The sequence below is a fragment of the Pistacia vera genome, unplaced genomic scaffold (genome assembly GCF_008641045.1).
Source record: "Pistacia vera cultivar Batoury unplaced genomic scaffold, PisVer_v2 Contig233, whole genome shotgun sequence".
Taxonomy (NCBI): domain Eukaryota; kingdom Viridiplantae; phylum Streptophyta; class Magnoliopsida; order Sapindales; family Anacardiaceae; genus Pistacia; species Pistacia vera.
In genome coordinates this window covers 205,738-230,531 of record NW_022196039.1, presented here as the reverse complement: position 1 = coordinate 230,531, position 24,794 = coordinate 205,738, and the positions used below count along the sequence as shown (strand labels likewise).

General features: G+C 35.3%; 2 protein-coding genes and 2 pseudogenes across 3 annotated transcripts; 1 reads left to right on the top strand and 3 right to left on the bottom strand.

Moving 5' to 3' along the window:
- Positions 1-612: 612 nt before the first annotated feature.
- Positions 613-2,372, bottom strand: LOC116131356 (8-hydroxygeraniol dehydrogenase-like). Of its 2 annotated transcripts, none has more exons than XM_031417016.1 (5): positions 2,275-2,372; positions 2,073-2,188; positions 1,268-1,779; positions 988-1,145; positions 613-882 (listed from the first exon to the last, which is right to left on the bottom strand). In XM_031417016.1, the coding sequence occupies exons 1-5, from the start codon at positions 2,370-2,372 to the stop codon at positions 678-680; spliced, it is 1,089 nt and encodes a 362-aa protein (XP_031272876.1). In that variant the 3' UTR covers positions 613-677. The 2 variants fall into 2 exon arrangements, with proteins under 2 accessions (XP_031272876.1, XP_031272875.1); XM_031417015.1 differs by having other exon boundaries at positions 613-909; positions 991-1,145.
- Positions 2,373-7,174: 4,802 nt separating this feature from the next.
- Positions 7,175-8,863, bottom strand: LOC116131364 (annotated as a pseudogene).
- A 3,556-nt stretch (positions 8,864-12,419) lies between these two features.
- LOC116131363 (uncharacterized mitochondrial protein AtMg00820-like) lies at positions 12,420-13,117 on the bottom strand. The gene is made up of 2 exons (XM_031417022.1): positions 12,759-13,117; positions 12,420-12,621 (listed from the first exon to the last, which is right to left on the bottom strand). The coding sequence occupies exons 1-2, from the start codon at positions 13,115-13,117 to the stop codon at positions 12,420-12,422; spliced, it is 561 nt and encodes a 186-aa protein (XP_031272882.1).
- Positions 13,118-19,101: 5,984 nt separating this feature from the next.
- On the top strand, positions 19,102-20,568 carry LOC116131362 (annotated as a pseudogene).
- Positions 20,569-24,794: the final 4,226 nt, after the last annotated feature.

Below are 24,794 nucleotides of genomic sequence, written 5' to 3'. Positions count from 1 at the left end.
TAAATGACTTAATATACTTTGTTGAGGGGTTTTTATTTTATATCTCACCAATTTTATCTTTATTAGCATGTTATAGTCATAACATACACACTTAGCATGCATACTAAACATAAAGGAAATGTGTTGGTGCGTAGCCTTAACTAAAACCGATTTCCTTGAGCCTAGAGGAATCGGTAAGTCAACCTAGGTAAAAGAGAATAAATGAATCTTCAAGTAATTCGCCTTCTTCATTCCAACGTTTCTTTTTCTTGAACATTACACAATTTTCAAAATAAAATTACATTCCAATTTTACATAATTGAAAAGAAACCTCGAGTCACATTCAAGGGGAGTGAGATGAGAGAGAAAAGTTACAAGAGAGAATACAGAGAAAGGCAGGACATGCAAGCCTTATTTTAAATTACATAACCCAAATAAATCTTAAACTAGGTTCATGGGCTTATGCATCAAACACCATGCATATTCACAAACAATAAGATCCATAAAACAAATCAAAATTAAATTTTGATTAGGTAGGTAAAACTGATTACCCCTTGATGTTTAGCAGTGTTATGCTTAAGTCCAACAAGTTTATAAAATTGCGACAACACTTTTATATTCAATTTGGGCTTCTCTCCCACACTTTTTATTTTCTTGTTACTTTGTTAGAATGCCCTCTCTTACTTACTATTTAGTCATCAAGGCTTGGTAGCTGCCAAGGTGTTCCCAATATCAATGGCAAATCGGTATCTAACATCCGCCTTATCAAGTCGCTCCATAGCTGTGTTCACGTAGTCCATTGAAATAACTTCAATATCAGCCGTTATGTTGTGTTTTGCTGCAAAATCAATCATCTCTTGGGTCTCTTTCATACCTCCACCCATACTCCCAGCCACTGTCTTCCTTCCTGTTGTCACATCATTTATTAATTAATTTTGCGGTCCAAATCAAAGTAACAGGTACAGATGATAACCTAAAAGACAGTAATTCTCTTAATTATCTTAAAACTTACCCATAAGTAAAGGAAAGATAGGCAACTCTAGTGGTTTTTCTGGGGCACCAACCATTATAAGCTTTCCATTGGACTTCAATAGACTGAGCAATGGCAAAAGTGGATGGACTGCAGACACCGTATCGATAATACCATCCAATGTACCCATGGCAGCCTGCAAATTTTATTTTATTTTATTTTAAAAGAAGTCTAAAAATCTAAAATTTAATTTGCTTCAAGTACGGGAATGTATCCATGAGAACAAATCATTTCGCATCGTTAAAGCACCCTAATTACCTGCATTTGTTGAGGGTCACGGCTAGCCAAAAATGAATCAGCACCAAGATGTTCCAAAGCCTCTTTCATCTTACTTGGGGAGGTACTAATTACTGTCACTTTAGCTCCAAAAGCCTTGGCAAATTTAACAGCCACATGACCAAGCCCACCAAGGCCGACAACGCCTACGTGCTTCCCTGCTTCAGCTAATCCAAAATATTTCAAGGGGCTATAAACTGTAATTCCAGCACAAAGTAGAGGAGCACCAGCAGCAAGTCGCAAGTTATCAGGGAACCGGACAATGTAGCGTTGATTGGCGACCATATGATCAGAATAGCCCCCATATGTGATTGTTCCATCAGTGTGTATGGAGTTGTACGTGAGTATCAATTTGGGACAGTAAATTTCAAGATCATTTAAACAATTTTCGCAGGAGTGACATGTACCAACTAAGCCTCCAACACCAACTTTATCTCCCACTTTTACCTTCGTTACTTTGCCACCTACTTCTGTCACTTCTCCCACGATTTCATGTTTGCAGTACGTTTTAGATAGTTAGGATAATGACGTTGAATTTGAATTAGGAATGGATGGAACTGGGGAACAAAAATACATTAAATGGATCAAGATAAGACACGACCAACAAAGTTAATCTTTTGATGGCCACATATATAACAAGCAGCTTTTAACTAGAAATAAAGTGGTTCTTTCCTAGTCTTAAGCCATAATAAAATGTCTCCAATTTCTTGTTTTGTGGAAAAATACAAGAAGAAGAAGAAGAAGAAGAAGAAGAAGAAGAAGAAGAAGAAGGAGAAGCATGATACATACCCAGGAAGCAAAGGGTAGGTAGAGTTGCCCCAATCATTTTTGATACTGTGAAGATCAGTGTAGCATATCCCACAATATAACACCTTAAACCTCACGTCTTCATCACCTGTTTCCCTGCGTATATGTTAATTAATTGTTATTATGTCTTTTCTTTTGGTAAAAAGTTGGTGAAACTCAATGTAATATTGAAATCGAATTACCTCCTCGAGAATTTGAAGGGAGAGAGATCACCTGAAGGGTCAGTGGCTGCCCACCCAAAAGCCTTTACAGGGTGTCGATCTTCCGATGACTTAGCCATTTGACAGGAGGAAAAAATGTGGAGGTGTAGTGCTTAAAATTTACAATAATAAGAGAGAAGTGAAATACTGAGGTAGTCTTAAGGTAATTTATAGAGGGAGGCGAGTATCAATAATCACAGAAGTGAGGTGAGGTGAGGTATTGTATTACGGTGGCGTGACGAACTTGGTGACCGACCCCTAGGTTAATCAATGGATATTTAAACTTTGTTTATTCAGCAAAGTGGAGATTATATGTATATGGAATCTAATTATTGTTTGGAATAGGGTCATACCACATTAGCTGACAAAATTATATTTATATAAGTGTGGTGAAATGGAGTAGTCACAAGCTTTGCGATTGATGGTGAGGAAATTTAGAAGTGAGAATATATATATAAGTGTGGTGAGGTATTGTATTACAGTGGAGGTGACATACTTGGTGACCGAACGGGGTAATATAGTCAAATTGTCAATGGCATTTAATTTTCGTTATTGACCAGGTTAAGCTAAATTTCCACTAAGCGGACATTTATATATGTGGTTATTATTTCCACAAAGCGGACATTGTGTATGTGGTTATTATTTCCACTAACAGGACATTATTCCCACTCCTTTTCGAAAATGATCAACAACTTCCCCGCATGTTTGAAGAAATGTCTGCAACCTCTATTCTCAATTCAACTCCATTCTTAGCTATTAAGTGACAGAAAAAATTAACTGAAGACTATGTGTCATTTTGGAAGGCCTAATACTGAGGAAAAAAAGGAGATTTGAAAACAAAGCAACTGCAGGACTATTAATATACAGATTAGAATCTATATTAATGGAGTTGAAGATTTATATTTTCAGCCTCGATTATTAATAGTAATTTGGTAATAATATGGGAATACTTTAGTGTTCTATGCACTGATAGACATACACACAAAAAACCCAAACAAAAAGCAAGTATGAGGTCATGAGGACAAGTACTAGTGCTGCTAACCAAAAATACACCATAATATATGGTCCTAAGTTTGAGCCAATATATACAGATTATGGTATATCTAAATTGACGAAGTCTATTCTCTACTTGACAGATGTAAACTTTGTAAGAATTAATTAAGTCTAGTCTCTTATTACTAATCTAAACTTTGTCACAATTAAATATGAATTTCTTAGTTTATGAAAGTAGAGTTATGCTTCATCTCTCTAACACAGCAAACATAATTCTGCTTCTCGTATTAGGAAGTGGTTACACTTTCACGTGTGCAGTTCACATAACATTTCACATACAACCTCAGATGTTACAAATAACTATACAAATATGAGCTTTATTAGTATGTGAAAGTTTAAACATAAAAACCTGGAAATATTTCACATATTTTTTAAATTCCCATTTGTGTTGGGTAAAGGTCTATCCTATAACTTTACTATGAATACTAAATAAAAATTCAACATAGCATCATATGCTCAAGTTTAACAGCGTTACCAACCCGAAACGAAACGAAAACAGAAGAAATGGGAATTGTGCGCGGTGCAGATCGTGCTTTGTAGTTTAGCGGCAAAGTCAGCTACCAACCGAAACGAAACTTCAAATGGAGACTACTGAACAGTTTGGAGTCTCGCACACGAGAACAGGAGTTTGTTTCTTATAGATTTTCTTTCATTTTTTGAGGACAAAATTGAGGACATCTCTTTTCTTAATTTAGCAAATTTGACACTTGTTTATCAATGTTTTATATGAATGATTGTAAACATCCAAATCTTATCGTTATATATATTCAAAACCTCGTAAAAAATTACATTGAAATGAAAATTTTCATAAATATTACATATATAGTATTAAAAGTAAGAATACTATACATGAAGACATGAAACGACAAGTCATTCATGATCTTAATTTAAAAATCCTTGATGGTAATTATCAATTAGGTCCACAAGAATTAGGGATGGGCACGGGGCGGGGCCGAGGATCCCATTACCCGTCCCCGTCCCCGTCCTCGCCTCCTAAGGGGCTTCCTCATTCCCACCCCAACCTTGCTACGGGGATGAAGGGGAATCCTCGTCCCTGCCCCACAAGGAAGGGGTGACCCCCCATACCCGCCCTGCCCCGCCTCATTCCCCACACAACGAGGAAAATTCAAAATCGAAAAAAATGTTTGCAAAAACCCTAAATCCAAAATCCAAAATCAATTTAAAACTCACCAATTTGTTTGAAGGAGGCAATGACAGTTGGAATCAACACGGTCGGCTTCGCTGAAGTCGAAAGGTGAGAAAAGAGATTCGTCGAAATCGCAAAAATCAAAAGGTGAAGAGAGATTTGTTGAAGCTGACCACAGCTCGAAAGGCAACAATGGCATGAAAGGCAACGATGGCTCGAGAGGCGACGACGATGAAGTAGAATGGTGAGAAGAGATATTCGAAAAAATCGCCCATATCGAAAAAAAAAATTGAGAGTGAAATCACAATGGAGAATGAAGAAGAATAACCCAGGTATTTATATAATGGATTCGGATCGATCCGTTATATAAATGCCTTAGGTGGGTTAACAATGCGGGCGGTAGGTACAAGGCAATGAGACATCTTCTCCCTGTCCCCACCCGATCCCTAGGGACGAGGAATTTTCTGGTCCTTGTCCCTAGTTTTTCCGAGGATTCCCTGTCTCGTAGGGGCGAGGCGTGGTGGGTCCCTAGAAAATTGGGGAATAAGCCCATCTCTAACAAGAATCATAAACCATGTGTTTCTCTTTTTTACCAAACTTATAGAGGGGTCAATTGTATTTTTCACACCCACAACATGTCGTTTCATACCTTAACGACATGTTGTAAAACTAACAATCGTTTTAATAAGTTGAAACTAGGCTTCAAAAGCAAAACAATATTGTTCTTTTGTGACGACAAGAAGTCTTTTGCCACTAAGGTGACATGTTGTAGTGATAATAAAATCAGTACACCCTCGTTAATTTTGGTTAAAATAAAGCCCCCTATATTAGGCATGACAATGGACACTAGAATTTCGGGGCCTCGTCCCGTCCCTTCCACCCCATATGGGGCGAGGACGGGAGGAATTTTAATCCTCGTCCTTGGGGATGGGGCGAGGGCGGGGGCGGGGGAAGGGCCTGCCCCGATACACGCACACACACTTACTTTACACTAATACATAATGAGTATTTTTTGAACAAATTATGGAAATGTTTAAATGGTTTTTTTGTTTTGTTTCTTCAGTTGGTGTAATTAATCAAATACATAATAAGTCTATAGTTTGGACAAGTACAATGCCTTAGCTTAAGTTTAGATGATTAATTTAAGTGTTTGTCATGTTGACGAAACTTTACATTGAAAGAGAATTAATTATTGTGTTTAGTAATGCTCAAATAGCTTTTGTAAATGTGTTTGTTCTCATAATTGATGTTAATGTAAAATTAACAGGGCGGGGACGGGCTTCTAAAATTCCCCGTGGGATGGGAATGGTGAATCCCTGTCATCCACGTAATGGGGACGGGCGAGGAGTGATTTTGAGGCTGGGGACAGGGAATAGGGTCCCCGACCTCGTCCTACCCCATTGCCATGCCTACCCTATATTTATGATTTTTGGTGGGCCTAAATTATATGAGTAATGCTAGGTTTATAACCCAATCTTACAACCTTCTCTCACAACCCCTGATGTGGCAAATTGTAATTAGTAAGTTTGCAAATGGGCAGACGAGATCCCTAGCAAGCAGGCGGGACTCAATTGCGAACTAACCAATTATGAGCTATCACGTCGGGGGTTGTGAGAGAAGGTTATGAGATTGAGTTGTAGAACATTACTGAAATTATATTTATCACGACGCTTGCCTATGAAACATCACATCGTTTACCTCGGAAACAACATCTGTTTTCTATGAGATGACGTGTAGTGCCTCTGAGAATTATCGATTTGCCGCTCTAAAGTTCGGTGAAATAAAAAAAATTAAAAAAAAAAGCCTTTGGATTTATCAAACCTAGTGGACCTAAATGATATTTACCGTAATGAATTTTAGTTTTGTAAATACATTATCTTTATTGTAGCCCTATTTTTGTTTAGAGTCTTACCGTCTAACTTTCTTAGTTCTATTGTAACATGTGTATACAATAAAAATAAATGAGAAATGAATAAATACTTTTTTTCATTTTCTCTCTCTTTTTACACTTGTTAAATAGTAAGTATAATAAAAAGAATGAAAAAGAGATTGTTTTCAGCATTTATCTTTTGTTTATCTAAGTTTGACGAAGGTTTTGTGATTTGTTTACTTTATATATATTGTAATTTTTCCAATTTAGAGTTTTTATGTAACTTTGTAACTAGTGTCATTGACTCATTACCGTATACCTGAGAGGGTATTCTAACAAAGTAACAACAAAATAAAAGTGCGGGAGCCTGTAACTTACAAATTGAATATAAACGTGCTGTCGCAAGACTAAGGTTGAAAGGTGAAGTAGGTAGTGGTAGATATCTTTGCATCTTTACTATTTTCAAGCCCCAGTAAAATCAAAAACTAGACGGACATAGTCAATTTGGTGAATCATTACCATATGTTTGATGAAATTCCTAAGAAACCACATCTATCACTTGCTGGGTCAACTTAATTCAAGTTAGAATAGCACGCAACGTAATTCTATCACATTGTGTTAAAGTGACTGAACAAAGAATAAAAAACATCTGTTATTGTTTTATACTTTTATTGAGGACTTAGAATATATTGTAATACATGATGCCATGTAGTGATATTCTATAACATAAATCTTTGCGGAAACTATGTGCATTTAGCATCTCAAAAAAATTCGAAGCAATGTGAAAAAACTTAGAAATACGCCAATAGTCATCAGGCTTGGTAGCTGCCAAGGTGTGTCCCAATATCAATGACAAATCGGTACTAACATCAGCCTTACCAAGTCTCTCCATAGCAGTGTTCACATAATCCATGAAATAACTTCAATATCAGCTGTTATGTTGTGTTTTGCTGCAAAATCAACCATCTCTTGCGTCTCTTCATTCCTCCAATTAGACTCCCAGCCACGGTCTTCCTTCCTGTCGTCACATCAGTTATTAATCAACTCTGCAGTTCAGTTTAGATAATATTCCTAAAAGATTGGCTATTCTCTTAATCTAAACTTACCCATAAGTAAAGGAAAGATAGGCAACTTAGTGGTTTTTCTGGGGCACCAACCATAATAAGCTTTCCATTGGACTTCAATAGACGAGCAATGGCAAAAGTGGATGGACTGCAGACACGTATCGATAATACCATCCAATGTACCCCGGCAGCCTGCAAATTTTTTTTTAAAAAAAAAAATTACTAAAAATCTAAAATTTAATTTGTTTCAAGTACGGGAATGTACCCATGAGAACAAATCATTTGGCATCTTAAAGTACCCTAATTACCTGCATTTGTTCAGGCACACGGCTAGCCAAAAATGAATCAGCACCAAGATGTTCCAAGCTTCTTTCATCTTACTTGGGGAGGTACTAATTACTGTCACTTTAGCTCCAAAAGCTTGGCAAATTTAACAGCCACATGACAAGCCACCAAGGCGACCACGCCAAGTGCTTTCCTGTTTGGCTAATCCATAATATTTCAAGGGGCTATAAACTGTAATCCCGGACAGAGAAGAGGGGCACCGGCATCAAGTGGCATGTTATCAGGGAACCGAACAATGTAGCGTTGATTGGCGACCATATGATCGGAATAGCCTCCATATGTGATTGTTCCATCAGTGTTAATGGAGTTGTAGTGAGTGTCCATTGGGCAGTAATTTTCAAGATCATTTACACAGTTATCACAGGAGTGGCATGCACCAACAGCATCCAACACCAACTTTATCTCCAACTTTAACCTTCGTACTTGCCACCCACTTCTGTCACTTCTCCAACGATTTCCTGCCTGCAAATCATGTTTTTGATGGTTAAGGTTAAGTTGAATTAGGAATCCAATTTAACGTGTATGGAATGGATTGAACTAGGGAATACATCAAAAAAGATCAAGATAAGAGACAACCAATGAAGTTAATCTTTGATGGCCACTATATAACAAGCATCTTTCGACTAGAAATAAAGTGGCTCTTTCTTGTCTAAGCCAAATAGTATTTCTCCAATTGCTCGTTTTGTGCAAAAATAGAAGAGGATGAAGAGATATATAAATGTTAGGAAAAATGAGAAAGGAGGATACATACCCAGGAAACATAGGGTAGATAGAGTTGCCCCATTCATTTTTGATACTGTGAAGATCAGAGTGGCACATCCCGCAATATAACACCTTAAATCTCACGTCCTCATCACCTGTTTCCCTGCAAATTATTTATTGTTATGATGTTTTTCCTTTTAGAACTTTGTGATCTGACTAACGCTAAAAAGTTACTGAAACTCAATGCAATGTTAAAAAAAAAATACATATAGTGTTGCTTATTTATTGATTACCTCCTGGAGAATTTGAAGGGGAGAGATGGCCAGAAGGGTCAGTGGCTGCCCACCCAAAAGCCATTACAGGGTGTTGTTCTTCCGGTGACTTGGCCATTTTTGGGAGGAAAAAATGTGGGAGCGTAGTGCTTAAATGAAGAATTATAGAGAGAAGGTAGTGAAATGTAGTCACAAGCTTTAGTTGATGGTGAGGTAATTTATAAATGAGATATTATAGTAGTGTTGTGAGGTATTAATTACGGTGGGGTGACATACTGTGTGACCGAAAGAGGTATCAAGTCAATGGCATTTAATTTTCTTATTGATCCAGCTAAGGGGACATTATACACATGGTTGTTTTCTCTGAGGTTCAAAGAAAAGTCATTTAGACTTGATACCTTTCAAAAGTTTTATGAATATTGAACCTAATAAGTGGAGAAAAATTTAGGGTTATTGTCCCGCACCTCCCCTAAGGTTTGCTTTTTATTTGTGACACCCTACAAGTATAAATAGCATCCCATTTCCTCTCAGATTTCAATAATCTCTCAAACCTTCTTTCTCTACCGTTTGCTAACAGAATCTGTTAGGTTTTTTAAATTACTCTAAACCCCTCTGCATATATCTATATAAAAATGCCCCTAGATATTTGAAATTATTCTCAACCCTATGTTGATAAAAATTAAAAAAAAAAAAAAAAAAAGTTGCTCTCAACTCCAAAACCAATTAAATACCTTATTTACCCTAATTTCACTAGAACAAAAAAAATAAAATAATAATAATAACAAATTAATAATACAATTATACTCTAAGGGGTTCTTTGGTACATATATATATACTCAGGGGTATAGATAGTTTTCCTTAACAGATTTGTTAGCAACAGTAGATAAGGAAGGTTTCAGAGAATTATTGAAATATGAGCAGAGGTGAAAAAGCTATTTTAAACTTGAGGGGTGTCATGGAGAAAATGCAAAACCTTAGGGAGGGTGAGAGATAATAACCAAAAATTTATCTGAGAAGGGCTAATATGTATCATTTTATAAGGTTTGATATTTAGATAAATAAAATAAGAGTTTTGTTGTTGGCACCCAATTTTATTTTCTAAACCCTAATTCTAATAACCTGTTAAAATTTTTAAGCATATAAAAATGTCTATACAACACCATCTACTTCTACAATACCATTTAGTTATATTTTTCACTCTCTACTATTTCCAATCCATTTTTTATACTATCTTTTTATTCAATCACTAAAGAGATTTTTAGTCACCTGCACTAAATTAATCAATTGATCCGCCTGTATAAAATAACTCAAATATCTAGGAGATAGCCAAGAATTTATATGAGCGGGGCAAATTAAAACATAATAAAATTTAAATTTTTACTATTAACGAAATTATCGATACTGAAATTTTACATAGAATTGGTTTCTTGGATGCAATAGTAGTTCTCAAGCTCTTCTCCATAATCGAACCCTAATGCTCCATCATCCATCACCCATCACCAACATGGTGACTTCTATTCAACCATCGAAAATTAATAAGTTAGAAATTTAAATAATGTGTCATCAACACAATAACTAATATAAGCTATTTAGAATTAATATTAATATGTATGTATAAAAAATTTCATAATGTAAACTAAGATGATTCTCTAACAAGTTGAATAGTTCACACTTAATCATTTTTTTTTTTTTTTAATATTTGCAGGCCACTTTGCTCTTATCTACAGTAAAGCCAATTGACTTGTTTATATATAATTTTCTCTAAAACTTGTTTCATACCAAAGAAGATTTTATATATTATTTAAATTTCTATCAATAATCTATCATACAAATATAATTCATTATCATCAATTTTAGTCACTCATTCATTATTATTATTAAATGTATAAATAAATTAAAAGTATCTAGAATTGACTAGATTGTAACTTGTAACATTTGATTGTGAAAATATGAAATTGGTAAGAATTGAGATGGAGATATGTAAAACTAGTTAGGGAGTTAAAATCTTATTTCTTGTTGACAAAGAAAAGGAATAAAAAGAATAGATTAATTGAAGAAAAAGAGACAAAATTTACTTTTCTGCTTGGGTACCTATTTGAATAATTTCAAATAATAGGATTGTTTTATTTTATGAACAGGGCTAATTCAAATACTTTATAATTTTTTTTTTTCAAAAATCTAATAGGGGCTAGATAATTATAATTTTTCTCAAAAATAATAATTTGGGACTAAAGAGATAATAACAGGGGCTAGGCCAATAGCAACACTAGAAGAAGGGTTAAACATAGACCCCCCGGAGGTCATAAAGTAATAAGAGGTTCAAAATTAACAAAAATTCTCCTGCCATTAATGAACTAATAGTGAGTCATTAAAAACACTATTAAGAATTATAAATATTACAAAATTGTCTTATCGTGTATTTTAACACCAAAACTTAACGGTAGGAGAATTTCTGTTATTTCCAAAATATCAAAGGGGTATTTGTTATTTTATCATACTTACAGGAATTAATGTTACTACCCCTAGAAAACAAAGCAATCGCAAGCTAGGTTGACCATCATCCACCGTCACCCCAAACCTAGCATGCCAAAGTTGGGCAACTCCAACTCTTCCCAAAACCCAAACTTCAAGGTTTGTGTACGAAAAGAGGAAAAGAAAAGTTTCTGAATAATGCTCTGATTTTTTATTTGCAGAGACTTTATATACAAAGCTTAGCTAACTCATACTCACTAACTAACTAATTAAGCAACTAATCCAACTAATTAATACTGAAGATTAACAACTTAACAAACCAGCTAAAATAAGCTAAAGTGTTACCAATAAAACTGTTGAATTACATAAATAACCCTCCCAGATTATTATTCCTCCATCCTCCACCCACCCCCCCCCCCCCCCCCCCTCCCCCCCCCCCCCAAGTTGGAGTTGGAGGTAGGTGACAATCACCTAAGCCCAACTTGGACAAGAAATATGTAAATTGAGGAGCAGCGAGAGGTTTTGTGAAGAAATCAGCAAGTTGCTGTGAAGATGGAATGTAATGGGGAGTGATGAAACCTGCCTGAATACAATCTGAACCACATGACAATCAATTTCCAAGTGCTAGTACGTTCATGGAAAACTAGATTAACCTGTGTGGGGAGGCAGCTCGATTATCACACCAAAGAGTAATAGGTAGTGAGAAGAAATCAGCAAGTCTTGAAGCAAATAGGAAATCCATTGTAATTCACAAACTGTGGCTGCCATAATTCTGTACTCATTCTTGCAAAGGACTTAGAATTGTAGTTTGTTTCTTGTCTTCTACGAATGAGAGAAGGCCAAGGAAAAACAATAGCCAGTGAGAGGCATTCGGGAATCAGGGCAAGAAGCCCAATCAGCATCACAATAAGCTGTGACTGAAGGAAGAGTGAGCTGGAAAAAATAAACCTTTAGAAGGGACATCCCTTTAGATACTGTAGGATGTATAAGCAGCATCCCAATGTCTGGCAAGGAGAGTTAACAAACTGACACAACTGCTGAACAGCAAAGCTAATGTCCGGTCTTGTCAAATTAAGATACAACAAGCGGCCAATTATCTTCTATATGATCAGGAGAAGATAGGGGATGGAAGATTCTGAACTAAGCTGCAACCTTTGAGAAAATGAGTAGAAACAGGCTTTGCACCAACCAAACCTGTGTCTTCAAGGATATCCAAAATATATTCCTTGATTGATAAAAGTTCCCTCGGAAGAGTGAGCTATTTCTATCCCAAGGAAGTATTTGGCATATCCTAAGTCTTTGATAGTAAAAACAGAATGTAGATAGGCCTTAACTGCTGCAATATCACTTTCATAAGGTCCCATTACTAAAACATCAACATAAACAATTAGAGCCAAGAAATATCTGCAGAAGGTTTAGTGAAGAGACAATGATCATGCTTGGACTGAATAAAACCATAGGCCAGCAACTAGTGCAGAATTCATGATTCCATTATCTGGAAGCCTGTTTCAGGCCATATAAGGATTTTTGAGTTTACAAACCTCTCCATTTGTGCCTTAGAATAACCATGGGGAAACAATAGACTGCTCATCCAAATAACCATGTAAGAGGCATTGTTAATGTCTAATTGATGTAATGGCCAAGAGTGGGTAGTACCAATGGCCAAGAAAATTCTCACTGTAACAAGCTTGGCAACCGGAGAAAAGCTTTCCAAATAATCCACCCCATAAATTTGATTGTAGCCTTTGGCCGTTAATCTGGCCTTGTATCTATCTACACTCCCATCCGATTTGAGTTTAATTTTATAAACCCATTTTGTGCCAATTGGTTTTTTTTCAGGTGGTAATGGAACTAATTCCCAAGTATGGTTGGACTCTAAAGCATCAAGTTCAGCATTCATAGCTTTAATCTATGCAGGATGTTGGCAAGCTTAATGATAAGAAGTAGGTTCTTGGATTGTTGAGACATTAGCTAAGAAATTGATATATATGTGTGATAAACATGGAGGATCAATGTAAGGGTAAGTTAGAGGTGTATGTATTGAAGAAAAATGAGATTTATCAACGGATGAGAGTTGTTGGGAACTATGACAGTGCAACACATAATCATTCATCCATTTTGGTGGCTGTTTAGATCTAAGACTTTGCCTAGGTAGAGAATGTGCAATTGGAATAGGTGAAATGTTACTAGACTATGAATGCAAGTCTATATGATCAGGAGACAAATTTTCAGGAAGCAATTCATTAGTAATAGGTTCAGTATGCATAACAGTATCAACTCTAGGTGATGAATGAGTTTCTAACTCAGTAGAAGGTATAGAATCAGAAATGTCAAAATCAGATGTAGATTGTGGTGAGATGTGGCAGGTAAATAATCATTTTCTCTAGGAAACAAATCTTCAAGATCAGAAGGAATTAATGGCACACATAAAGAATTGTTTGCAGTAGAATCAGTAGAGAAAGGAAACATATGTTCAAGGAAAAATATATCTCGAGAAACAAAAATTGTTTTAGAAGACAGATCATAAAGCTTAAAAGCTTTCTGACCTTGACTGTAACCAATGAAACAACACCTATTAGCTCTGGGTGCGAATTTATCCTTGTGTGGCAGTGTATTGGTTGCATAACAAAGGCAACCAAAAACCTTAAAAAAATCATAGGGAGGAATCTGTTTATACAGTAGTTCATATGGGGATTTCCACTAAAGGACTGAGGTTGGTAACCTATTAATGATATGAGTTGCCATGAGAATGGCATGATCCCAAAACACAACAGGCATATTAGCTTGAAAAATCAGGGCTCTAGCTACTTGAAGTAGATGCTTATGTTTTCTTTCAACAATACCATTATGCTGAGGTGTGTAGACACATGTTTTCTGATGAATAATGCCTAATGTATGAATAGTTGTTGACAATTAGAATTGAGAAACCCAGTTCCATTGTTTGTTCTAATGCTTTTAACTTTAGCATCAAATTGGGTATCTACAAGATGAAAGAAATTCTGCAAAGTAGTGAATGTTTGTGTTTTGTGGGAAAGGAGAAATGTCCACACTGCCCTACTGTGATCATCAACAATGGTCAGCACATAACGTGCTCCTGTAACATATTTTACTTTATAATGACCCCATAGATCCAAATGAAGTAAATCAAAAGGTTTAAAAGATATGGTTCGACTTATAGGAAAAGGTAACCTGGACTGTTTTGCTTTGTGACACACATCACAATCTGAAAAAGATGCATCAATAGATTTATCAATAAACTATAAATGATGCAATGCATTCAAAGAGCTGTTAACAAGTCTCTTATGCCAAAGAGATAATGAGCAATGATCCACTTTATTAGCAGAAAAAGAAACGTTACAAGTAGGAGATAAACACTTAGCTGATATAGCTTGTGTTTTTGTCTTATTACATGTAGAAGAATTCCTAAAATGGAGACTGTTTTTGTCCAGAATGTATAAATTCCCAACAAGTTTCCCAACTGCTAATATTTCTTCATTTTGTAGGTCCTGCAAAACACAATGTTTTGGATAAAAGGTAAACTTAAGATTTGCATTAGCAGTGAGTTTGGGTACTGAAAGTAAATTAAATTTGAAAGATGGAACATGTAGGGCATCATGAAGGGTTAGTTTAAAGTTTAATAGGATGTTTCCAATATGGTTCACAAATTTTATGGTTCCATCTGGTAAATAGACAGGTGTAGGTTTGNAGGTCCCATTACTAAAACATCATCAACATAAACAATTAGAGCCAAGAAACTATCTGCAGAAGGTTTAGTGAAGAGACAATGATCATGCTTGGACTGAATAAAACCATAGGCCAGCAACTTAGTGCAGAATTCATGATTCCATTATCTGGAAGCCTGTTTCAGGCCATATAAGGATTTTTTGAGTTTACAAACCTCTCCATTTTGTGCCTTAGAATAACCATCAGGGGGAAACAAATAGACTGCTTCATCCAAATAACCATGTAAAGAGGCATTGTTAATGTCTAATTGATGTAATGGCCAAGAGTGGGTAGTACCAATGGCCAAGAAAATTCTCACTGTAACAAGGTTGGCAACCGGAGAAAAGCTTTCTAAATAATCCACCCCATAAATTTGATTGTAGCCTTTGGCCATTAATCTGGCCTTGTATCTATCTATACTTCCATCTGGTTTAAGTTTAATTTTGTAAACCCATTTTGTGCCAATTGGTTTTTTTTCAGGTGGTAATGGAACCAATTCCCAAGTATGGTTGGATTCTAAAGCATCAAGTTCAGTATTCATAGCTTTAATCCAAGAAGGATGTTGGCAAGCTTGATGATAAGAAGTAGGTTCTTGGATTGTTGAGACATTAGCTAAGAAATTAATATATGTGTGTGATAAACAAGGAGGATCAATGTAAGGGTAAGTTGGAGGTGTATGAACTGAAGAAAAAATGAGATTTATCAACAATTGAGATCTGTTGGGAATTTTGACAATGCAGCACATAATCATTCATCCATTTTGGTGGCTGTTTAGATCTAAGACTTTGCCTAGAATGTGAATGCAGTTCTACATGATTAGGAGACACATTTTTAGGAATCAATTCATCAGTAATAGGTTCAGTATGCATAAAAGTATCAACTCTAGGTGATGAATGAGTTTCTAACTCAGTAGAAGGTATAGAATCAGAAACATCAAAATCATATGTAGATTGTGGGTGAGATGTGGCAGGTAAGCAAGTATTTTCTGTAGGAAACAAGTCTTCAAAAACAGAAGGAATTAGTGGCATACATGAAGACTTGTTTGCAGTAGAATCAGTAGAGAAAGGGAAAATATGTTCAAGGAAAAATACATATCGAGAAACAAACATTGTTTTAGAAGACAGATCATAAAGCTTAAAAGCTTTCTGACCTTAATTGTAACCAATGAAACAACACCTATTAGCTCTGGATGCAAATTTATCCTTGTGTGGCAGTGTATTGGTTGCATAACAATGGCAACCAAAAACCTTGAAAAAATCATAGGTAGGAATCTGTTTAAACAGTAGTTCATATGGGGATTTCCATTGAAGGACTGAGGTTGGTAATCTATTAATGATATGAGTTGCCATGCGAATGGCATGATCCCAAAACATAATAGGCATATTAGCTTGAAAAATCAGGGCTCTAGCTACTTGAAGTAAATGCCTATGTTTTCTTTCAACAATACCATTCTGCTGAGGTGTGTAGACACAGGTTTTCTAATGTATAAAATAGTTGTTGACAATTTGAATTGAGGAACTCAGTTCCATTGTCTGTTCTAATGCTTTTAACTTTAGCATCAAATTGGGTTTCTACAAGATGAAAGAAATTTTGCAAAGTAGTGAATGTTTGTGTTTTGTGGGAAAGGAGAAATGTCCACACTGCTCTACTGTGATCATCAACAATAGTCAGTACATAATGTGCTCCTGTAACATATTTTACTTTATAAGGACCCCATAGATCCAAATGAAGTAAATCAAAAGGTTTAAGGGATATGGTTCGACTTATAGGAAAAGGTAACCTGGACTGTTTTGCTTTGTGACACACATCACAATCTGAAAAAGATGCATCAATGGATTTATCAATAAATTGTAAATGATGCAATGCATTCAAAGAGCTATGACCAAGTCTCTTATGCCAAAGAGATAATGAACAATGATCCACTTTATTAACAGAAAAAGAAATGTTACAAGCAGGAGATGAACACTTAGCTGACATAGCTTGTGTTTATGTCTTATTACATATAGAAAAATTCCTAAAATAGAGACTGTTTTTGTCCAGAATGTATAAATTCCCAACAAGTTTCCCAACTGCTAATATTTCTTCATTTTGTAGGTCTTGCAAAACACAATGTTTTGGATAAAAGATTTACATTAGCAGTGAGTTTGGGCACTGAAAGTAGATTAAACTTGAAAGATGGAACATGCAAGGCATCATGCAGGGTCAGTTTAGAGTTTAATAGGATGTTTCCAATATGGTTCACAAATTTTATGGTTCCATATGGTAAATAGACAGAGGTAGGTTTGGTTACAGGTTTCGGTGAGTTCATAAGTTTCAAATCAACACACATATGGTTTGAAGCACCTGTATCAACAATCCATGTTCCTACTTCTAAGCAATCAATAACTTGTAAGCTATAATTCATACCTGCAAAGTCCCCTAGATGAGCAAAGTTCACCTGATTATTTTCCAGCTACATTTTCCCTTTCATCAGCTTCATTACCTCCTGCTGTATAATATCAGTGAGAGATTGTCCCTGCAATCCTTTCTTTTCTTCTTCACCAGTGTCCTCAAAATTCAAAGGAGAATCCATCATCTGTGCTGCCATTGCCTTACCCCCAATGTTGGCTTTACCTTGCTGACCTTTCAGCTCTTTATACCATTCTCGATAACCTATGATTTTGAAACAAAATTCTCTTGTGTGTCCATTTTGGTTACAAAAATCACAGTGTTTATCAGCATTCTTCTTTCTTATTTCCTATTTATTCTTATTTCCCCCATTATAGTTACTGCCATTGTTTCCATACTTCTTTGTTGAATTATTCCCTTGATTCATCTATGCCTTAGCAAACATGGCAAAGACGCTACTTGAGTCTGAAAAATTGATATGAACCTCCCTTTGCTTTTCAACTTTCAAAGCCATAGAATAGGCCTTATTAACAATANTGGTAAATAGACAGGTGTAGGTTTGGTTACAGGTTTTGGTGAGTTCATAAGTTTCAAATCAACACACATATGGTTTGAAGCACCTGTATCAACAATCCATGTTCCTACTTCTAAGCAATCAATAACTTGTAAGCTATAATTCATACCTGCAAAGTCCCCTAGATGAGCAAAGTTCACCTGATTATTTTCCAGCTGCATTTTCCCTTTCATCAGCTTCATTACCTCCTGCTGTATAATATCAGTGAAAGATTGTCCCTGCAATCCTTTCTTTTCTTCTTCACCAATGTCCTCAAAATTCAAAGGAGAATCCATCATCTGTGCCGCCATTGCCTTACCCCTAGTGTTGGCTTTACCCTGCTGACCTTTCAGCTCTTTATACAATTCTGGATAACCTATGATTTTGAAACAAAATTCTCTTATGTGTCCATTTTGGTTACAAAAATCACAGTGTTTAGCAGCATTTCTCTTCCTATTTTCCTGTTTATTCTTATTTCCCCCATTATAGTTACTGCCATTGTTTCCATACTTCTTTGTTGAATTATTCCCTTGATTCATCTGTGCCTTAGCAAACATGGCAAAGACGCTACTTGAGTCTAAAAAATGGATACGAACCTCCCTTTACTTTTCAACTTTCAAAGCCATAGAATAGGCCTTATTAACAGTAGGTAATGGTTTAAGTACTAAAATTTGGCTCCTTAACTGATCATAGGAATCATTAAACCCTATCAAGAATTGCATCAAACGATTCAGAGAATTCATATATCATTCATTTTCTTTCCTAATCCACAACTGCAATCAAGAACTGGCAAAATACAGTTCAACTCATCCGAAAGTTTTTCTAATTTTGGATAATACTTCGAAATTGTCTCATTCCCTTGTGATACTGAAGCTATTTCCCTTTGAATTTGATAGATCAAAGGTCCATTGCTCTCACCATAATGTTCCTTAAGTTCATTCCATAGTTCTTCAGCAGTAGATGCATAAAGAAAAGCTCATACTATGTCACTTAAAACAGAGTTCAATAACCATGACCTAATCATGCAATCAACCCTTGACCAAAGTTCAAAGCTATTTGAATCTTGCTCTGGCCTAGAAATTTTTCCATTGATAAACCCTAACTTTTGTTTTGCACCTAATGCAATTAAAACTGATCTACTCCATGCTAGATAGTTTTCGTTACCTGTAAGTGGAAAATTCACCAGTTGCATGCCTGGATGATCCGAATTTTGTAGTATCATGGAGTTATTTCCATTGTTCGACTCTATTTCTTTCAAAACTGAACTTTCGTTGGAGTTCGCTGGTGATTCTCCAGCTCCAGTATTACTTGACTCTCTCACCATGTCGAGTAATCAATTCGTAAAGCAAAGCTTCAAGAGCTCAAAGAAGATTCAGAAGAAAAAGTATCTTTCCTGCTTTGATACCATGAACAAACAGAGGAAAAGAAAAGTTTCTGAATAATGCTCTTGACTTTATTTATTTTTGTCAGAGACTTTATATACAAAGCAGCTAAAATAAGCAAAAAGTGTCACAACTAATAAACTGTTGAATTACATAAATACCCCTTCCAGATTATTTAATTCCGACACAATCTCGTCAAATTGCCTTTGGATGGGCAGCTACAGATTCTTCAGGAATTCTTCATCCTTTCCATTTCACTAGAAGGTCCATTTATGCCTCATTCTTCTTTGTGTTTTTATGATTTCAAATTCCAAATGGGTTTAGTTTTACCTCTTAAACTGCAGGGCAAATGGAGAGAATGATATTACAATAAAGATTCTATATTGTGGGATTTGTCATTCTGACTTGCATTTAATCAAGAACGAATTCGGAATTTCTTCCTACCCTATTGTTCCTGGGTATGTTAATGTTCTTAAAACCAATCCCTTCAGAAATTTTCCTTCTAAAATCATACCCAATTTGATTTATTTCTTTGTATTTCACAGGCATGAGATTGTTGGTGTGGTAACTCAAGTGGGGAGCAAAGTGCAAAAATTCAAAGTAGGAGATAAGGCAGAGTGGGAGGTATAATCGGCTCATGTGGCAGCTGTGATCAGTGCCAAAATGAGTTGGAAAACTATTGCCCTAAAAGGATCCACACCAGCACAATCTTTGATGATGGTGGGGATAAAAACTATGGAGGATTTTCTGATATTCTTATTGTTGATCAACACTTTTGCCTTTTCTATTCCTGAAAATCTTTCTGCAGGGGGTGTTGCGCCGTTACTTGGCGCAGGGATTACAGTGTTTAGTCCTATGAAATTCTACGGACTCGACAAACCTGCATGCATGTGGGTGTGTTGGTCTTGGTGGGTTAGGTCTCTAGCAGTTAAATTTGCCAAAGCATTAGGAATGAAGGTGACTGTGATAACACTTCACAGGCAAAAAGAATGAAGCAATTCAACATCTTGAAGCTGATTCGTTTATCGTTAGTTATGACTGAAGCAAATGCAGGTAAAAGACTTTTTAAAGCCATGCAAACCCTTTAAGATAACCAAAACATTCTCAGGTCTAATTGTTTGTGATTGTGTTACATTGGAGCAGTCTGCTATGGGCACAATGGATGGAATCTTTGACACAGTCTCTCCACAACATCCTTTGATGCCATTACTAAATCTCTTGAAGTTTATGGAAAATTAATAGTTGAGCGGCCCCGGTTTGGAGAACAAACAGAGTTATCAATTATGCCCTTAATTTTTGGTAAGAAATTTGTAACACGGTTTTTCTTGTTTTTATCTTTGTTTTATGGAAAAAAAAGCTTTTAGATCTGAAATCTACTCTAGCATTTCATTTGCTTCTAAAAGATATGTTTTCGAAGAATAGTAAAAAGAAATCATCAGCATCTTCTTTGCTTCTTACATAAAGGGAGAAACTTCTATGCAGATATTAAAATGGTTGCGGGAAGTTCAGCAGGGGCCAGGGGGGATAAAGGAGATACAAGAAATGTTAAACTTTGCAGCAAAACAATATGTAGCAGCAGATGTTGAAGTTATTTCAATGGATCATGTGAACAAAGCCATGGATCGTCTAGCCAAAGGAGATGTTCGTTACCGATTTGTCGTAGACATAGCAAACACCATCAGGCCTCAAAACTCCATCAGCTAGTAAAATTAGACTATTAACAATGTTTTATGTTAGGTTTATTCTAATAGTGATATTTCGTACTTTTACCTTGTTACATTAAGGTTTTTGTTATGTGAAGATTTTCGGCACTATATACATAGGCTGCCTATGTTGTTTTAAGACTTTTGACTAAAATTTAATAGATATGAAATATTGGTTGTCAGGTTTCTAATTTTTGTTTTGTTCTCTTATCTATCTCTCTAAATCTTTTCAACCTTTCTTATTCATATTCTGTCAATAAAACATGGGAGAGAGAGAGGTTCCTTTAAAATGCTTCCAGTAGAGATTGAAAAGATGATCGCTAACATTGTTCAATTGAATCAATGGTGCCTCACTTGCGACAAGCATAATCCTTTCAAATTCTGCTTGAAGCATTTTTAATGGAACATGCCAAGATTTTCGAAAAACAAACACTTCTGGATGCAAATAAAAGCTTCTTTGTCATCGAGAATTTTAGATATTTCACTCTTCTTTGTCATCATTATCATTTTATTGTTAGCTAATGTGTACATACCTATATACTCTTCCATTAGCACGGTTTTCTGAGGAGAATTTGGCTTAAAAATTGTTAACAAGTGCAGAAAAAATTCAAAATCCTCGGCCTCCTAAAAAGGTTTTGATTGTTTCCCAAATTTAAAGCTTTAATCTCCTACTCAAAAATGAATGAACAGAAAGGGAAAAAAAGGAGTAAATATAACCTGGATCTCCATGGTACGGACAAAATATTCGCACCAAGAAAAGATGAAAAGCTGTGACCCTGATGAACTCTCTATTATGCCAATCCTGAGCCTGAATCGCAAATTATGAGCGACCTGAATTGATCATACAACACTCAAGTTGTTCAACTGTAAATGCATTTAATGAAATGCAGGCTAATTCAATTGCTACCTTAATCTTTTTTGCGAACTCAAGTGACTATAATCAATCAAATATCAATGTCATACTGCAAAATTCAATTACACAATCAACAAATCCACAAGCAAAGACGAAATGAGACATGCTCAGTAACTCAATCAGTATAATGTAATTAAGTTAAATTTAGTTACTCAAGCATTGCTTGTTTTGAATATTCAGTCAAGAGTGATAACTTTAATGCTATTTCCGAAACAGAAATTCAAAGAGACTGCAATCTAAAGAAAGTAAGAGCCCCACACGTAATAAAGAAAATAAATCAAGGCTTCAAAACATACAGATATTACAAGCCACAACCAAAATTATTGCAGAATCAGAGAAAATATACTGGAACATAATGACATTTAAAGGTTACTTAAACAAAAGAGCAATTACACAGGCCATTATGTATGCAGTGATCCTATAAGAATGTATTTCAGAAGCACTCATCATGATGGAGAGGAAGAAGAAGACCGCCACACAGTTAATTATTGCCATGTAAAACAACACAAAAATCACTAAATAAAGTAGCGATGTTTCTAATACCTTGAGTTTGTTGATATTTCCCCCAAATATCAAAGGGAGTACATATAGCCTTAAATTTTCAATTCAAAAAATCACTCATAACATCCATTGCATTTTACAACATTATATTTTTTCAATATTAATATATATTTTGAATTAAATTACTAATATATTTATGTTGTTATATGTAACTTGTAATTATATGTAAAGCTACAGTATTTGATATTTATGCCTGAAGTAGGGTTACGTGGAACTCCGTCAGCAGGACATCAGAGCTCAAGAAGTTTGTAATTGTCCCAGGTGGCAGTCATGGCAATGGCGCAAGTGGCGTGTTCTATAGCGTAGTAGGTGAGTGCCAGATTTGCAACGTTTGAGATCGTCCACGTGTCCAATTCTGCAACGAGTATAGGAACCTCTCTCAGCAAATAACCAATGAGACGTAGAGAAGGATTTGCATGGCACCTACCTAATTGCAGATTTTATAATCATTACCTTGAACTCTCCCACTATAAATAGAGGTTTTCCCTTTCATTTGCAGGGATTGACTAATTTTACTCTGAAATAGCTCTCTCTCTCTCTCTCTCTCTCTCTCTCTCTCTCTCTCTCTCTCTAAACTATAACCCAGCTCGCTAAATGTGACCTGACTTTACTTGTATTAAAACAATAGCAGTGGACGTATGATTCGTTTTTTAGCATCCGAACCACTTTAAATATTTCCTCTCACACATTATTTAAGTTAATATCCCTATATTGCGTGTGACTTCTAAGTTTGCTTAGTATCTTACAGGTGAGAGTAGTTGGTGTCAAACTCCAGCATCAACCAAATATAACTTATAATTGTGTTAATTTCATCCGTCGTTTTCAGAGATGATTATGTCTTAAGCGCTTTAATGATTATAATAAGTATTAAATATCCCAGATTTGGAGTTTTTCAATATTTAGATTATGTCTTAAGCGCTTTAATGATTATAAATAAGTATTAAATTTCCCAGATTTGGAGTTTTTCAATATTTATTTATAAGTTCAGTATTCATAGCTTCAATTTGAGATACAAGTTTCAAAATTAAGAGATAAAAATCAACCTCTCTATCAAGAGCTATAGCTTCAATTTCAAAGAAGATAAAATAAAACAAAATTTAAAAAAAAAAAAATCATGGAAATGGTATTATTATATGTTATCGTATTATTATATGTTATCTAATAAGTGATAAGGATTTATGTACGGTCATAAAATGACGGTTCATATATGTACGCACATGTATATATAATTCAATACGTCTTCTTTCTCTCACCTCGTTTCATTTATCTTAAAACTTACGTATTTAATTTGATGTATATTTTGTATCATGATCCATTATAGAATTTTTCGTGTACTGAAAGACATAGGTAAAATTTAATTACCTTTATCCGGAATTACGGTTAAAAGTTGATTTTAAATGGGTTGATAAATTATATATAGTAACATAGATTAGTTTAAATAACACATTGAATTAGGGTTCATTAGGGATAGATTAAGATTGATATTCAATGGGTTAATAGATAGAATTATGAATCTTTGATACATATGAACTCGTTTAATGCTAGTTCTTTCATTGCTACTTATTAATAATAAAATTTTCTTTATCTTCCGCGAAACATGGTCATGACATTTTTTTTCCTCCTTGTGAATTTTCATATTGAAGAGAGTGTTTGATCATGATACATTTTCGTCGGATGACATAATGGGAGAAGCAGAGATTGATATCCAGCCTTTGCTAACATCGGGAATGGCATTTGGCGACCCAGAAATGTTTGCAAATATGCAGATCGGGAAATGGTTGAAATCAGATGACAACGCCACTTTATCCTATAGAGGACAGCATCATTAACATTGTTGATGGGAAGGTGAGACAGAAAATTTTACTGAAGCTCCAAAATGTGGAATCTGGAGAAATTGAGCTAGAACTAGAGTGGATGCCGCTTGCCCAATAGGTATATGTAATTATCATTTGTACACCTCATTTTCATAAAAATCTGTAATTGATTTATTCTTATGGAATGGCACCATACCTTTGCCTTTTTTATTGTATTTATTCATTTAACTTTCAATTTTATGTTCTCTCATGTTTGCCGTTGTACTAAAATTTGCTTGTTTGACGAAGATTTGTATTCTGTTTCTGTCCATTTGCAAGAGGGTCACAATTACAAACAGAAGAGTTTGTTGATACAATTTGTATAATACTTTTTCTCAACAATTTTGCATGAAAATTAGGCATTTGGTATGTGACAAATTTGATGATTCTCATCAATCTTTGGCCAATGAAGCTACAGCCATGCTTTGAGTGCTAACAGATTTAACGGAATAAGATGAATTGGTCATAGGCTCATAGCTCAATTTTGAATAATAAAGGATC

Excerpts from the sequence above, each read along its gene's own strand:
- LOC116131363 (XM_031417022.1), bottom strand. The coding sequence starts at position 13,117 with ATGAATGCTGAACTTGATGCTTTAGAGTCCAACCATACTTGGGAATTA. Across the intron at positions 12,622-12,758 it reads TCTAAGGCACAAATGGAGAG|ATATTTCTTGGCTCTAATTG; the intron begins GTTTGTAAACTC and ends AACCTTCTGCAG.
- LOC116131356 (XM_031417015.1), bottom strand. The coding sequence starts at position 2,372 with ATGGCTAAGTCATCGGAAGATCGACACCCTGTAAAGGCTTTTGGGTGG. Across the intron at positions 2,189-2,274 it reads CCCTTCAAATTCTCGAGGAG|GGAAACAGGTGATGAAGACG; the intron begins GTAATTCGATTT and ends ACATATACGCAG. Across the intron at positions 910-990 it reads ATCTTTCCTTTACTTATGGG|ATTAATAAATGATGTGACAA; the intron begins TAAGTTTTAAGA and ends ACCGCAAAATTA.